The sequence below is a fragment of the Pocillopora verrucosa genome, chromosome 6 (genome assembly GCF_036669915.1).
Source record: "Pocillopora verrucosa isolate sample1 chromosome 6, ASM3666991v2, whole genome shotgun sequence".
Lineage (NCBI taxonomy): Eukaryota > Metazoa > Cnidaria > Anthozoa > Scleractinia > Pocilloporidae > Pocillopora > Pocillopora verrucosa.
Window position 1 is genome coordinate 26,058,583 of NC_089317.1, and position 16,898 is coordinate 26,075,480.

The window sequence follows — 16,898 nt, forward strand, 5'->3', positions numbered from 1 at the left end:
ATCTTGCGAAATGAGTCACAGGAGTTGTATGGGAATATTTACTACCGCACTTAGGAATAACAAATTAAAGTCAAATTTTCAATAGAAATACCTCACCTTACTATCACATAGCATTGCTTGTTATCTGACCGCCTACCAGGTTAGATAGAACCCATTTCCGGGAGTAATTAATTTTTAGTTTTATTATATAGCAAGGCATAGTGAAAGTAAGGCAGAGGTATTTTTCCATGAAAATTTGACTTTAACTTTTCATTCCAAAGAGCAGTCGTAAACATTCCCAAACAAACTCTTATAGTTTCGTCTTGACTCTTATTTCGCAAGATGGTCATCTCAAGGCTGGAGCTTGGGCTGCCTGTGGTCCGTCAAGAACTACACTGTAGCTGAACGCCTTTCTCTCTCCCTCCCCTTATTTTCCAATTCTCTCTCTTTCTCTCCCTTTGCCCCGTTTTTTTCCTCATTCTCTCTCCCTGTCTTGAGAAGAAAATATAAGGTCTACAATGCTTTTCAACGACAGGGACAAAATTATATGTTTTCTGGAGTTTACTTCATAAATGCTTCCACTGTACAGAATAACATCATTTGAAGGGACATGTCCGTCTCAACCTCCACAGAATTCGTAAACCCAAAGAGAAACCCAGAAGTGACAAACGTATTTTCCCGCCTTCCAAGGCAAATTAAGAAAATTGAATACCAACAGCAGCATAAGAGTGAAGACACAATAAGAAGCACAAAGACAAACCCTTGCAACCCATCCAATTCCATTTAAAGCCAACTTGGCTGGTGAAATCAAGCCTTTCCCCTTAATCAAAGTAAGCTTAGTGCTTTACTCTTAGATCTGGTTCCTGACAGAGCTGGAAATAAAACAGTGGAGTTTATGGTTCATGGGAGAAATTACGCACACACAACTGTCAACTGAATACATTGGGTAAACCAATCACACATAGATTTGATCAGACTTTATTGATGCCATAACATTACAGGTTGTTTGAAAATGGTCCACATAAAACACAAACTAAATTTAATCCTGTAGAAATACTTTAATTCCTAGCATAACTCCAAAACGTTTAGATTTACATACAATGTCATCCAATTAAGATTACTTTAGCACTGACTTATCAAATGGACATCATAAAGTCGTCATACATTTTAACCACCAGGTTCCTTCAGAGAAGGAACAGAGCTAAAGAATAGTCAAAAGAGACTTTCAGGAAGTTAAAAACTCAGCCTGAACTGTCTGTCTCCTTTAAGGAACCAGTACAGGTGATGTTTCTTTCAAATCTGATGTTAAGTTAATCACCCAAAGCCAGTTACACACACGGTTACAATACAAAAAACCGTTTTACTAACTGCACCTGAAGTCTGCAATAAGACTAAACAAACTAGACACAGTAGTGATTTGGGTAAAGGATTACTTGTCATAAGCATTAAAACACTGAACACTGAAAGAATTAAAACTTAAGGATGAAAGGCAGAGAAATAACCTTAAAACAAGAGTTCATTTCAAACTAAATAGTTACATAATTTGGACTTTAATACACAATTAACCTCGAGATAAACTGTTTGAGAATCTTAACATTTCTCTTTGAGAAAACAGTCCCTTGGGTAAAAACATCAGCATTAACCAAAAAAAAAATAATAAGCATAACTAACAAACACAACAACACTAATACAGAAGCTTATAGTTACAACAAGGCAAGACACAGTGAACAAGAACAACCTGGAAATAAGCAGTCAGAGGTTAGTCTATACATGATAAGTTAAAAGCACTAGACAACTTTGGAAACATGACAGCAGAGGACATAAAACTGTATTACATTAATTATCAGTAATGAAACAAACAGGAGCTAACTACAGTGTAACTTTAAAAGCCATGCTTGTCCAGGGCCTGAAAAGACACCAAGGCATTCAAGTAATACTGAGTCATATTAAACTTTTCTTTCAGGGTACTGCAGCATTACACCCTGTGTTTATGCCACGAAAACTAACCACACCTTGAGCTAATGCTCAACCTGCCCCTGCCATATCTTTGCTTCAATTCTAAATGAAAGTTCAATGTCTAGGAAAAAATCATATTTTGAAAAACATGAAAAGCTCTGCATGGAACAGTAAAAAAAGCATAGTAGGAGGCTAAAGAAGAAAACACTGATGCAGAGCTTATTCAAGATTTCTTAAAACTTACATGCTGCTCCACCAAACATTTTCCTATAGTCACTTGAACATAAGGTTATTACATGCAGTTATGTTTAACTTTCAGGAGCAAAAAAGTACCTTGGAATTCCCTAAAACATGTGAAGAAAATCAAGATTTTAGCCTAGCAAAAACACATGCTTACGGAAAATATCCATTAACACAAAACAGAAAAAACTAAGCAAATAATCAAAAGCCAAAGGAAGGCATAAAGATAGAAAAATAATTATAAAAATTATCCAAGAAGTGTGCTGGATACTTCCTGTCAATACAAAACATTTGTATCAACTTATACCTTATGACCAATGAACTGAAGATGTAATACATATTTGACTGCTAAGGGTTGAAAACAGCTTAAATATGTAACATTATCAGGCAACAGTTTCAGTCTAGATAATAATAATAATAATAATAATAATAATAATAATAACAACTACTACAATAATAATAATAATAATAATAATAATACAATGCTGTAATTTGACACTGATAACAAAAAGGTGTTATCACTATAGCCTCAACTATGGCACCAGAAAAATTTAACTACTTTATTATCCAACTTCATGAGGAACTCAGTAAATTAATAAGTCAGAAATAATAACAAAAATAGGCTAAAAATGTCTCTTGCCATTAAAAAAAAGAAAAAAACCAGCAGTTTTAATATTTGGCACAACACAACTGCTTTTTTGTTTCTTTGTTTTTGTTTAGCAAAGAAGTTGGATAATAAACCTTCTCATCTCAGATATTTGAAATTAGAGTATCACTGTAAATTTCTACCAGCCATGTCATTAATCCACTACACCAGGTTCCAATAAGATGACTTGTACAAATATACATTAATACTAATGAACATTGTTATCTTTATACTTAAGTACACATTGCAAGGCAATGCTCATAGCCCTTGTTGTGTACTGCACAGTTCTACTTCTTGGGTTTGTTAATGGCCATTTAAGCCTGATGGATAACTTCTCCCACTTTGCAAGACAACTTCTGTAGAACAGCTTTTAATTTTCCTTATTTCCATTATGCTACCTCTTCCCATATTTATTAGTTATGCCTCAGTAATTATTCTACTAGATAGGTGTCACAATGTCTTGTTAAAATGGCCAGTCCTCTTTCATTAAACAGGTAACTAATCCTGCTGCTATAATTGAGCCAAGAGTCTCTTCTAACTCTTCTTCTTTAGCTGTAATGAAATTACTGTTTTTATGAAAGGAGTAAAGGGTGTGCACAGATATTGTTCCTTCACAATTCATCACATTATGACCCTGGCTGTATATATAATCTTATTCTACACACTGTCCAGCTGTCAATACAAACACAAAGTTAGCCATTCCTACCTACTCAATTAACTTCAATTCTACGAAGTTTTCATGGGGAAAGAGTAGGCTGTCTTAAGGAAAAAAATTTTTCAGAATTGCAGTTTTACTGCATTAATAAGAATAACAGACAGTGCCTCGATTCCACAGAAACTTTAGAGCACAGTTTTTGGAACTTCAGTTTCAACTGTCCCCCATGTATTCATTAACAAAAATCTTAATCATAATGGAAATCTTGTTAACTCTGTAAAGTGGGCATGAAATAGCAAACTACACCACTGCACATTAACAAACTAATCACTTATTAGGGATACTTGTTACCAAGAGTCATAAAACTAACCTAACAGAATAACAACAGCCAAACAAAGCAAATGGTACATTGACTTTCAATACCACAAGAAACAAACTGACCTTAACACTGGAAAATGTAATGGACCCATGAAGTGTAATATGTGATTAGCTAAGATGGTAGTGCAATTTCTCACCCAAATCACAGAGCACAGTGGAGACAAACTAAAAGAGTACCAACAATTTAACAAGGGAAACTCTTGTACTCAAAATATTTGTGAACTTGGGTTGACTTTTCTCAAGGTTCTTATCTCTCCATTACAAGTTCCAAACTTTTCCATCAAACTCTGTCCTGAAAATAAATCTTCCTACATAATTAGAATTTGCACTATATACATATGTACACATTAATTACAAATAAATAATTTCCCACTTAACTAAGACACTTAATCAAAAGCTCCAACTAATTCAGACCAAAGAACAATATCTTCATCATCAGCCATGCCCATTCAACTCCTCTTTTCTACACATTATCTCTACTCTACCCTTGGCAGAATTCCATGGCACCCTAATCCAATGGAAAGAGCCACTAAAAGAGGCTCACCAAATGCAATTTGATCATTTAATCCCTTGAATAGTGTACCACAACTCCTTGCTACCAGCACTTAGCTGCACAGTTAAGCTTACTTCATTCTAACTACACAAGGTAATGTCTTAAGGCCTCTATACTTAAAGGATGGGCAGCAAAAAAACTTTACCATCTAATTTCTAACCCAAAGACTACAATTTCAAATAAGCATCTCTATCAAACATTGTTTCATTCACATACTTGGAGCACTTCAGTTGGAGTTAGGAATTTTTACTACACAAACTGCACAAAAACATTTTTAGTCATTCACTTCCATCCCAACAGCAGCTAAGAAACAAGTCCCCTTTAAACTTAATCCAGAAATGTTTTCATACTCTCCCATGGGTTAAGTTGTGTCAAACAACAAAAATGCTAATTTAACTTGCTGTTAAATGGACCTTAACAGTCAGATGAGAAGTGACAGAATTTGTTCATTTCTTCCTTAACCCTGAGCTCTTCCTAATAGATTTTTTTTTAACTTGTAAAACAATACCTGTTTTTGCAACACAGTAATACAGTTCAAGAATAAAAAGGAAGAATTTATTTACTGCCTCTCAAACAAGTTTTCACCTTTTTAGCTAGTGTAGTGGGATGGAAGTGAATGAACCTAAAGTGACACACAACATAAATACAATTAACATAAGATATCAACTCTTGTCCTTCTGAATATCAGAAAGGCATAAATACTCAATGTTTTAGTTAAGGGGAACTTAAAGATTCACCAGGACAATTTGCTTGTGGAAGACTTTTAACTCTCTTCCAGGTCTGCTGGGAAAACTTGCCACAACATTTTTACAAATTAGTTGAATGTAGTCAGCTACTACCATCAAGGGAAAGGGAAGGGAAGGGCAAAAAAATACATATAAAAAATTTAACTGTCCTCTTCCAAAACAGCATTATTTCCTTTACTGAGGACAAAAACAAAATCTAGTTTAGAGAAAGTTCTCACATGTACCCTTGTTCATAATGCTGTCATGATAATAAATTTTATGCACTCTAAATCTCTCTTGGATTATTTTAATATCATCAAAATTTGAGTAGGGCTGATTCTAACTGTTCCAAAAAAAGATTGAAAATTTGCTGATTTCTTAGTAGCTCATTGTGTTTTGTCTTACACAGTACTAATCATGACTGTTTCCAAAATGCCAGGCAACAAACTGATTTATAACCATGAAAACATTCTACAAAAATTGTGAAGTGTTTGAAACAAAGTGTAGGGGCAAAAATCACAATTAGTTTCCTCTAGACATGTACTCTTTATGTTCAGAGGAAATACTATTGCTAGAGGAATGCATGGAAACTTTGTTTCAATTACTTTATTTGTAAATGTTTGTTTAAGGTACTTAAATATAGAAGTTTTGCTTGCATGGAGTGGTAAACAATTAAACTAGAGGTTGTTTTGAAATTCTCTTAAAGATAGCTCCCAACTTTTAAGATGTGTAAAGCTGTTGCATGTTTTCCTACCAGGAGTTTTGGTGTAACTAGTCATCTTCTTCTTCTTGTTGCTGAAATTCAGCCACATAAAGTTTCTTGTCAACTTTTTTGGGAAATGGTATTATGTTAGTCCCAAGCTCCTGTTCAGTCTTGAACAAATCAAACCTATCCTCGTAAGTAACAAGGTTTATGGCAAGACCAAGGTGCCCAAAACGACCTGAACGGCCAATGCGATGCAGATAGGTCTCGGAGTTTTTGGGAAAGTCGAAGTTGATGACCACATTGACAGACTGAACATCAATCCCACGTGTGAACAAATCTACATAGGGAGATGAACATCATTTAACAGAATGATCTCTACCTAATATTAGTATTCTGTAGATGGATCCGGTAACTGGTCAAGTCACCCAAGAGTCATCTCACCCAAAGTCATGTTGCCCGAAATTTTAGTTATGTCACCCCCCCCCCCAAAAAAAAGTCAAGTTGCCTGAAGAAACAAATACTAAAAAGATCTAAATTTCAAACTCTTAATAGGCAATAACATTGAGAAATTTTTAAACATGACTAATGACTCAGGTTTTGAGCAACATGACTCTCGGTATAGTCGCAAACGCTAATCACACGTATTTCAAACTTTACTAGAACAAACTTGACACATTGTTGAATACGGTAACTGAAAATGACAAAATTACAAACACGCGAATGAGCATAAAATAACTTACATCGTATGAGTGAAAGTACTGGAAAATGACAAAGCGAGATAAACAAGGATACTTACAAGACGAATGTGACCAACCCAAAGACGAAAACATGAAACCCAGAGCTAGATATGTAACGGTAATTTTCACAAACTAGACAACTAACCAAATAAATTACGCGCAACCAATATATATACGATATGCAAATAAATATAACAAGTACAAAACTGATAACTGACAAAGGACACTAATGGAAGACGAGAAAATAAACACCTAACACGAAACTATGAAACACCAACACTAACAAAAAATGATAGTACAAATTCTTGCGCCTACATTCCGGCCCCTTAAATACGAAGATCTAAATCCAAGTATTTACCAGCAAAACACTATAAGGCGCAAACTTTACAGAGCTAATTGAACTTAGACGATTTTTACTTAATGTTCAGACGCCTAACAGAGTCAACAAAGTACTATAAAGTGTCAATTTAAATCTTTCTCCTCAAAGAAAAGTCACACAATCTTGGTAATCATACGATTAAGGAAAGTCAATGAATTTTTCCTTCCACTTGTTCAATTGATTCCAGAAGACATAGTTTACTGATAGGGCGCTCCAAAGTTGATGTCTTGGTTTTAACCTTGACACGGCGGACAAATCCATATTTGTCAGGAAAAACCTCTGTAATCCGACCAATTGCCCACGCATTCCTTGGCAAAGTTTCGTCAACCACGATAACAGTGTCCCCCACGGCAAAGTTTTTCTTTGGTCGAAACCATTTCTAACGTGACTGTAGCAGAGGGAGATATTCTCTCTTCCAGCGACCCCAGAAAACATCAGCCAAATATTGTACTTGCCGCCATCTTCTCCTGGAGTATGTGTCGCTCTTTAAGAACAAGCCTGGAGGAAGAGGTGTCTCGCTGCGAAGCAGGAGAAGGTGGTTCGGTGATAGTGGTTCCAAATCCTTTGGATCGTCAGAAATTGTGGTCAGAGGTCTTCCATTGATAAAGCTCTCACATTCACACAACAAGGTCTGAAGACTCTCATCATCGAGACTTTGTTCTTTAACCAGGGCACCCAGAACCTTGCGTGTAAATCTAATTAGCCTCTCCCAGACACCACCATGATGCGAGGCTCCGGGTGGGTTAAAAACCCATTTGATGCTTTTCTGCAGAAGGGCGTCATGAATTTTAGCTTGATTCCAGCTGTCAATCATGACACGAAGCTCCCTTTCACCTCCTACGAAATTTGAACCATTGTCGGAGCGAATTTCTTTAACTTGACCTCTACGAGCGATAAAACGTCTGAGTGCGTGAATAAAAGAATCAGTGTCCAGTGAGTGACACACCTCCAGATGAACAGCTCGAAGTGCCAAACAAGTGAAGATTGCACCATAACGTTTGACCATGCTCCTCTTTTGACGAACAAAATAATCTATCCCCACGCACGTGAAGGGGGGTTGATCTGGTGTAACTCGAGGCCGAGGCAGATTTGCCATCTTTTGTTCTCCAACGGGACCTTGTCGTCGTTTGCAATCAAAGCAGGATGAAAGCACACTTCTGCAGGAAGCACGTCGTTATCAAGATCCAGATCTTTAACACCCTTCGCTCTAGCTTCTACAGGAATGGATTCCAAGACTTCGCGGTCATTGCTGATCCATTTAGTCAAATTGAAACCTCCCCTCAGCATTAGCCGACGAAGTTCTTCCACATGCTTTATTGCAACAGTCGCTGAAGGTAAGGACTTCAGGCAGTCGTCAACGTAGAAATTCTTCAAGACAGTACTAACCACGTCAGGGGAAAACTCGTGCCTATGATCTTCGGCATTCCGTCGCATGGCAAAGTTAGCACAACTGGGAGACGAAACCGCACCGAACAGATGTACGGTCATCCGATACTCTTCTAATTCCTTGGAGAAGTCACCACGGGGCCACCAAAGGAACCGTAGGAGGTCTCTATCTTCTTCTGGGACACGCACCTGATGGAACATAGATTGAACGTCACCCATGACTGCGACTGGCTCCTGCCGGAAACGGATCAGCACGCCAACCAGATTATTGGTTAAGTCAGGACCTTGAAACAGCTCATCATTCAGGGAAGTTCCTTGAGAATGGGCTGAGCAATCGAAAACGACACGTATTTTATCCGGTTTCTTATGATGATAAACGCCGTGGTGCGGGATAAACCACACCTTACCATCTGATCTCTCCAGGACATCCAGGGGAACCTTTTCTGCAAAACCGTCACCGATCACCTTCTCAAGACAAGCAACATAGTCCTCGCGAAACTTCACATCTTTAGAGAATTTACGTTTAAGATAGAGGGCACGGCGTTCTACTTGACTCCGGTTTGCTGGCATCTGCAAGTTGAGGTCCCTTAACGGTAGAGAAACCTGATAATGACCATCTTCACGCTGCATAACTGAATCCTCTACAATGTTCATGAACTTTAAGTCATCCCTTGACATGCTTAAACCATCGGAAAGAGTGGCATCTGCAAAATCAGCACATGCTATACACATAGGATGAGTCTCCTTACAGTTAACGAAGAAACTAGAAGATGGGACAAACTTTTGCTTTCTTCCAGTTGGACCATTGATAACCCAGCCAAGATCAACTCTAGTTGCATATGGACCCCCATCAGAGGCAGGGACAACTTCTCTCGGTTGTAGGGCTTCAGGTACGTTTGCACCAATCAATAGATCCACCTCGGAATTCAATTCTGCTAGGTATACATAGCCTTGAAGGTGCGGCCATCGATCCACATCCTCTTGTTTCGGGATCTCATCTTTCACTACAGGCATAGAAGGTCGGGAAAGAACTTCTGGCAAGGAAATGACAACGTTCTCGTCTAGATCAGTCACTTCCAGGTTCGTAACAACGAGACTGTCCACATCGTTGCAGCTATCCATGGTGGTTAGCTTGATTCTCATTTCCTTGCCGCTGACACTCAGACGTTTCATCAGGCTAGCCGAGCAAAAGGTGGTGTTAGATCCATTATCCAGCAACGCATAAGTCTCCACGGACCGAGGACTTCCTTTGACTTTGACCTTCACAGCAACAATGGGCAATGCAGTCACGGAACCCTCCATTGTGGTTAGGCCACAAAAGTGATCAGCTCTGTTCTTCTCAGTACTGGACTGGTTGTTCTCGCTCTGAGGTCCATCCTTACCACGGTCGGACGCAACAATAGCTTCTGGTGCACCTACATGCATTACAGTAGCGTGTCTCTTATTACAGTGAATACAGGGCTTCCTTTTGTGACAACTTCTAGACTGATGGCCTCCACCTAAGCACGAAAAGCATAGCCTCTGCTTCATGACAAACTCCTGACGATCTGTTGGAGGTACTTTGGCGAAACTGGAACATTCGGTGAGATTGTGATCTGCATTACAAAACAGACAGTTCTTCTTAGAAGAATGAACTGCACTCAACACATCAGCAGATGAATTGAGAGCAGATTTCGTCTCGGAAATCGTGACGAGGCTTAGCTGTTTTCCACCGGGTCTCTCAGACTTCGATCTCGAACCCCTATCCTTGCTGTTCTTCTTCTCCTTTTCCAAACAAGGAAGCTTGCCAAAAACTGGATTGGACAAGGTGCGAGCTTTCTGTTCAACGAAGAGTGAAATATCATCAATGCAGACATCTCTCGCTTCCGAGTTGAGGATCCGATCAGCGTTGTCCCGCCAACTGGCTTGCAACTTCGGGGGAAGCCTCTCAATAATCTTCCGCATGCTATCCGGACTTTCGAACTTGCTGGAATAGCCGATAGCCTTAAGAGTGTTTGTACAGCTAGAGAGCAAAACGGCAAAGCCTTCTAGGGCGTCTGCATCTTCAGCTTTGATGACTGGACCATTAGTGACTTTATCCACATATGCCATAGCGATTTTGTGCTTCTGTCCAAATTTGCTCTCTAAGAGTTTCTTTGCCTTTACGTACCCATCTTCGGCTTTCATGTAGAGGCAACTTTGTACCAACTCTTGAGCTCTGCCAGCTGTGTGCTGTTCGAGGTAATAGAGTCTCCCAGCGTAATCTAGTTCTCTAGTTTCGATTACGGTCTCGAACGCGCGAATGAAAGCACAGTAATGTAAAGGGTCTCCACTGAACACAGGTACACGTCTCCTGGGCAACAAGTTCCTTTGCTGCTGTTTCACGAACTCTTCCATTACTCGGTTCTGCTGGACGAGAATGCCATAGGCCTGGTCGCTCAGACCTGAGTTGCCAGAGCTTGAACTTGAATCACTCACAGCACCCTTATGATGTTTAACCGGGTTACTTGACTTCACAGACAATTTCTCTTTCTTATCGGCAGGTACAAATGACTCACGTTTTGAACGACCAGTCCTTGACTTTTCAGTGATGGAGGATACGACTGAAACGGGACAACGAGGATTCCTAGAGGCCACGTTGCTAGGCGCGAAATTACCCGCTTCAGCTTGAGCGTAAGCTTCTTCTCTAGCCATCGCTTTAGCGTACTCAGTTTTGAGGTTTAATTCATCTTTCTTCAACTGCAGGTCGTACTCTTGCCTCTTGAGGCGTAGCTCCGATTCTTGAAGCGAATGGCGGTGTTTCAAAGCGTGTGCCTCCGCTCGAAGTTCCGCGATGCGAGCTGCCTCTTTGGCTCTTGCAGCAGATATGGAGCTCGTTTTAGAAAAGTGACTCGTTCTCGATCCACACATGGATGGTCTAGACTTGCTACGAACCTTGGACCCAATTTGAGAAGCGCTGTCGTCAGGCGTTATCAGGTTATCTTGAAGCCTGGCTTCCGTGACACGTAACCAATCATTGACCGTACGGCAGAAAAAATCTAAACTGCTTTCAATGTCGGCGAAATAGAGGTCTGATTCTTGTCTCTGACTTTCCTCAACCAGAGCTACATTATACGCGTCATGAGCCTCGGTAAATCTTCGAAATAGCAACGTGATTTCCGACAACTTTACTTTCACCGTCTCCAAATTATTTTCATCCGTTAAAAGACTATCGATCTCTCGACGCTTGGACATTAACGAAGACAACACTCCTCCTCTCCGCTTTCTGAGTTCACGGATGCGTTCAAGAGAGATTCCTTCTTGATCCAAAGAGGTATTCGGTTTACGAGTACGTGGACCGTTTTCAGCAGGTTGGCCGTTCTTCCCGGCCGAATAAGACAGGTAGACATCAGAACCGTTGCGAGACATCGACATAAACTTCCAATAAACCAGATTCGTCTTTTACAAAATATAGTCGCAAACGCTAATCACACGTATTTCAAACTTTACTAGAACAAACTTGACACATTGTTGAATACGGTAACTGAAAATGACAAAATTACAAACACGCGAATGAGCATAAAATAACTTACATCGTATGAGTGAAAGTACTGGAAAACGACAAAGCGAGATAAACAAGGATACTTACAAGACGAATGTGACCAACCCAAAGACGAAAACATGAAACCCAGAGCTAGATATGTAACGGTAATTTTCACAAACTAGACAACTAACCAAATAAATTACGCGCAACCAATATATATACGATATGCAAATAAATATAACAAGTACAAAACTGATAACTGACAAAGGACACTAATGGAAGACGAGAAAATAAACACCTAACACGAAACTATGAAACACCAACACTAACAAAAAATGATAGTACAAATTCTTGCGCCTACACTCGGGTGACTTGACTGTAAAACATAGATCCACATCACCTCACATAAGTGAGAAAACAGATTTACATACAACATAATGTAACAAATTGAAATATGTTGGACTGTTGTTATCTCTCTTACCCAGAAATCATTCATCTATTAGAACAACTTGTCAAAAAAATTATCGGTCACCCCTAATGACACCTATTCATCTATATAACAGTTCTCAACCCTTTAACTCCCAAGATCTGATTGTTAATTCTCCCCTGTAGCTGCTACACATTTCCTTGTAAATTAGTTATGAGAACTTGGTGCTAGATCAAGATAGCAGCTTCAACCTGATAAGTTTGAATATTCTCATTACCTGTTTGCTGAAGAATGTATGGATATTGTAGGGAGAAGTTTTATATTAATCACTTCTGGGAATTAAAGGGTTCAAAAGATCCCCTTCTAACCATAGCATATGACAATGAGTTTATTTGTTTGTGAGACTCCAGGCCTGTGGTCAAACCACTTACCTGAAGACACTAGAGTCCTTGTCTCTCCTTGGCGGAAGTCATGGAACACCTTGTTGCGGTGACTCTGCTCCATTTTTGCATGAATATAGTAACAGGAATACTTGAGCTCTGTTATCTTTTTGGCCAACAATTCAACGCGGTTGACTGAGTTGCAAAAGATAATTGACTGGTTCACTTGAAGCTGGGAAGAACAAAATTGAAATTTTAAAACTGAAATAACTTTAAGTTCCTGTCCATTAGCTGGTGTTTCAGAAACCAGTAGCTTGCAAAAATGCCAAATACCACTGCTCCATCTGGAGAACACAGCACACCATATAATTTTACACTCTGGTTGATTGAATTTCTATTTAAGCTCTATTTGATTGAAGTGACTTTCCTTAGAATTCATTGTCTGAATCCTGTAATTTAATGGTTGTTTTGGCACATGCTTCTCCACTTCTTTAGTTGCACAACTGCTATCAAAGTAAAATTGAAAGTTTTTTTTTTTTCCAAGACCACCATGTAAATACTTTTTTTTTTAATTTTTTGTTTCATGGAAAATGAAACTTCTGCAAATTAAACATGTGACACTTCAGCAGATTAAGAAAGGAAATGTACCTTTGAAAACAAAGTATTCAGGCAATGTACTTTCTGTTTCTCCTCCAGGAAAACATAATACTGAAACAAAAAAAAACAGCCATAATAATTTTTCTTGGGGACTGACTTCAAACAAAGAAGCCCTGTTCCTTGACACACTAACAGCACACACAGTGTTACATATGATTGAGAGTGGTGACGTGTCAGGCTAAAAAACCAATGAAGATATTAAAAATGATTTTAAAAATGGTATATAGGGAGGGAAAAGGGATAAAAACTGACACACATCTGCACATAATGATTACCTGTGTGATGCCTTTCAAGGTCAGCTCGTCCATAAGGTTTATTTCATAGGGTTTATCCAAATGTTTATCCTGCCAATTTGAATCACAACAAAATACATGGTAAGTACAAAAAAGCCCCCATTATCATTAACAGCAAGCCCACTTAGTCAATAAGCGCATGCTCTTTGGGCCTGTCACACACCACTTCCACAAGACCATCAGCTCAACCAAACAAATACAAACATTAAATGAACTTACTAGAAAATAAAAGCAACAGTTTCTATTAGCCAGCACACATAATAGAAGGAAATAAGACAAGATTCAAACCAAAGATACCATCAACATACAAGCTGAAAATTTTTTCCAGTCAAGTTGGTAATTTACTGCTGTTTGATTTCTCATCTAAGGAAGTTCTTTAGTCTCAAGGAATCCTCTCATTAAATATGCCAGTCTAATAATAATAACACTTATTAAATGAGAAATTAACAAGTTAACACTGTCCAAGGCTGCTGTACAACACAAAGAGTCCTGAATACATATTATGTTATTTACCACACAAAGAAGTATTGTCTCTTAAAAAAGAAAAAAAGCCATACAAATTCAAATAGAGGATAGCAGTGAAAAAAATCTAAATTAGAGAAGTAATTATTCTTGAAGACATACTGCCACTGACCTTGAATTCCTTTACTGACAATGGAAAAGTGGCTGAATAAAGAAGAATCTGCCTGCTGGGTGGAAGGAAAGCAATTATGTCTTCTAACATCCCTTTGAAGTCCATGGATAGAAGCTTGTCAGCCTAGGAAGAGAGGACAAACAAAATAAAAAAGTATGATTTATGGTGCAACACTCCTATGTAACAAAATTATCTTCCAAGCACTTACCTCATCCATGATAAGCATTTGGCAATTGTCCATCTTAGCCACCCCTTTTTTCATCAAGTCCAGTATCCGACCTGGTGTGGCAACAATGAGATGAACTGTGGGAAAAAAACCAATATACCATTATGAAGTTGAACACTGTTGCTATTAAACTGCATTGCATACTGCTTTGCTGGTGATGATTCCAAGGGTAAAAATTTCAGCAGTCCTTCATTTTTACCTATCATCTACATCTTTGTGCAAGTTTGCATTATACACAATGGTCAGTGATATTTTCAAAATTCAATTACCTATAGTTGAGTTTTTTGTACATTTAAAGATATTAAATGGTTATAAAATGGTTAGAGTGGAAAATTAAGTGACTTTTGGAGCATAATTCTCTTTAAATTTCAATACTACACTGCTGTTCAGGCAGAATCTAGTACCAAAGATAAGAATAAACAACTCCTTGTTGAGGACCATCCTAGAGCAGAACATTAGACAAGAAATATTCCTTCACATTACCTTGAGCATTTTACTATAAACATACCATCATTATATAGTCTCATTATGTCATCTTTAAGACTTGTGCCGCCTGTAGTAGCCATGACTTGTACTCCAAGGTGTTTGCCAAGCTCTTTACAGATCTGAGATGTTTGTAGGGCCAGTTCACGGGTTGGCACCAACACAAGCCCTAAATAAGAGAAGAAAACAAAGTAAAGAAATGGATGGGTCAGTAGGTGGAATGAGCTGTATGTCCAGACTACTAGGCTCTCTTTGCTACCTTCATTTTGTTTCCTGGCCCCAACAGTTTTCCCATATACACTAGGTTGCCGATTTTCATTTGTAAAAAAGCCTTCTACAGGCTGCAGAAGTCTTTATATGAACTTTTATCCTTTAGGAATAACAACACAGTGTATGAAAGACTAACCTTGAATATGTGATTTATCCACGTCACACTTTTCTAGAAGAGGTATCAGGTAGGCAGCAGTTTTTCCAGTACCATTTTTAGCCCTGGCCAATATGTGTTTTCCTGTGAGAGCCATTGGGATACTCTCTTCTTGAATAGGTGAAGGCTTTTCAAAACCTTTCTCAAAGATTCCCATGAGTAATTCTCTTTTAAGTAGGTAGTCTTCAAAATCATTTCCTTTAGTTGCTGTTACATCCTATTTTATTCAGATCATAACATGTTAGAACTGCAGTTGTCTGTATAACTTTCAAGACAGTATAGAGGTTAACACTGCTGTACTATTTGGGCATGTGGCAACCCAACATATTTATGCACTTGCTACTTAATATTTTTAACACTGATGTCAGTAATACAAGTGAACTGGGTGTGTTCAAGCTACCACATGATAGACAGGGTTAATGCCGATCAATTCCAGACATATTACCATCCACCATCCACCATCCCCCTTCTGGGCAAAACATTCTTGAACCCAAGTAACACTCATGGACTGAGATACAGCAGCTATTATGGGGGAGGATGCTTTTGTCAACTTTTACTACCACTAACTATGGTGCAGATATAACATTTGAAGAGTTTAGCTAGTCAAATAAGATGAAACAGGTGGTAAGAACACTCTGGAAGTTTGAATTATAAGCAAGGAACTCAAATCAGTGTGGTTAGACAAAAGGGATTTCTTTTACAAGTAATGAAACTGGCAGACCTGACATTGATGTCTGTTTTGAGCTCAGTTGAGTTAAAAATGGTTTCTCTTCCACGAAACTATAAAACATAGGGTGGTGATTATGAGGAGACCCGTACCATAACTTAACTGAATGACTATATGACTGAATCATCCAGCACAGTGGTGATCGTTAACGATGACTTCCTTATTCGCGAGGAATGGTTGACGATGTACGGAAATTTACGGCTGAAAAGTGAAAGCTATAAAAGAACGCTTTCTGAATAAGTTCCTTGAGTCCACCAATTCAGTCACGAAGAAAGAAATCAGAAACAAGTTAGTTCGAATAATATACAAGCAGGTAAAACTTACTGTGGTCTGTATGCGCCTATCCTTTGCTGGCGTTTTCAATTTAGACTTCCATGACTCAAGTCCTTCCCTTGAAACAGAAAAAACAAACAAACAGAGCAAATAGAATTAGACGGCGGGTCACAGTTTCTAAAAATTAAGAACCGTAGTTTGTTATTGTGTTACTTACGTGCTTGCATTTCGCATAGCGGATGGCACTGCTTCCGTTTTAGTTGCTGCCATTGCTGACGGTACGATAAAGTTGAACAAAACTGTCTTCCTTGGGCCGATTTAGTAAAAAATAGTCGGCTTTCGGTGTAAATGTATCTGTATTTTATAATTCTGTGTATGTAATATAAGAAAACTGGAAACAATGGATGAGATGGACGAAGATTCCTTTTGCAGGTCCAACAACCGCGACTTTACGGATCCTTTCGCTTTTCAAAATTATCGATTTGATGCTGTACCAGTCTCTCAGACCTCGGTTGGTGTGTGACTCTCCCTA

General features: G+C 38.6%; 1 protein-coding gene across 1 annotated transcript; it reads right to left on the reverse strand.

Moving 5' to 3' along the window:
* Positions 1 to 941: 941 nt before the first annotated feature.
* On the reverse strand, positions 942 to 16,849 carry LOC131774246 (probable ATP-dependent RNA helicase ddx6). The gene is made up of 10 exons (XM_059090604.2): positions 16,584 to 16,849; positions 16,418 to 16,484; positions 15,349 to 15,583; positions 14,968 to 15,111; positions 14,442 to 14,536; positions 14,234 to 14,356; positions 13,582 to 13,650; positions 13,298 to 13,357; positions 12,701 to 12,881; positions 942 to 6,175 (listed from the first exon to the last, which is right to left on the reverse strand). Exons 1-10 carry the CDS (start codon positions 16,634 to 16,636, stop codon positions 5,904 to 5,906), a joined length of 1,299 nt encoding a protein of 432 aa, XP_058946587.1. The 5' UTR covers positions 16,637 to 16,849; the 3' UTR covers positions 942 to 5,903.
* Between the last annotated feature and the right edge of the window lie 49 nt (positions 16,850 to 16,898).

What these genes read in the sequence shown, in the direction of transcription:
- LOC131774246 (XM_059090604.2), bottom strand. Translation starts at nt 16,636, where the DNA reads ATGGCAGCAACTAAAACGGAAGCAGTGCCATCCGCTATGCGAAATGCA. An exon ending in ATAGGCGCATACAGACCACA is followed by an intron (nt 15,584 to 16,417) that starts GTAAGTTTTACC and finishes TGAATAAAATAG; the next exon opens with GATGTAACAGCAACTAAAGG. An exon ending in CCTTGAAAGGCATCACACAG is followed by an intron (nt 13,358 to 13,581) that starts GTAATCATTATG and finishes TTTTTGTTTCAG; the next exon opens with TATTATGTTTTCCTGGAGGA.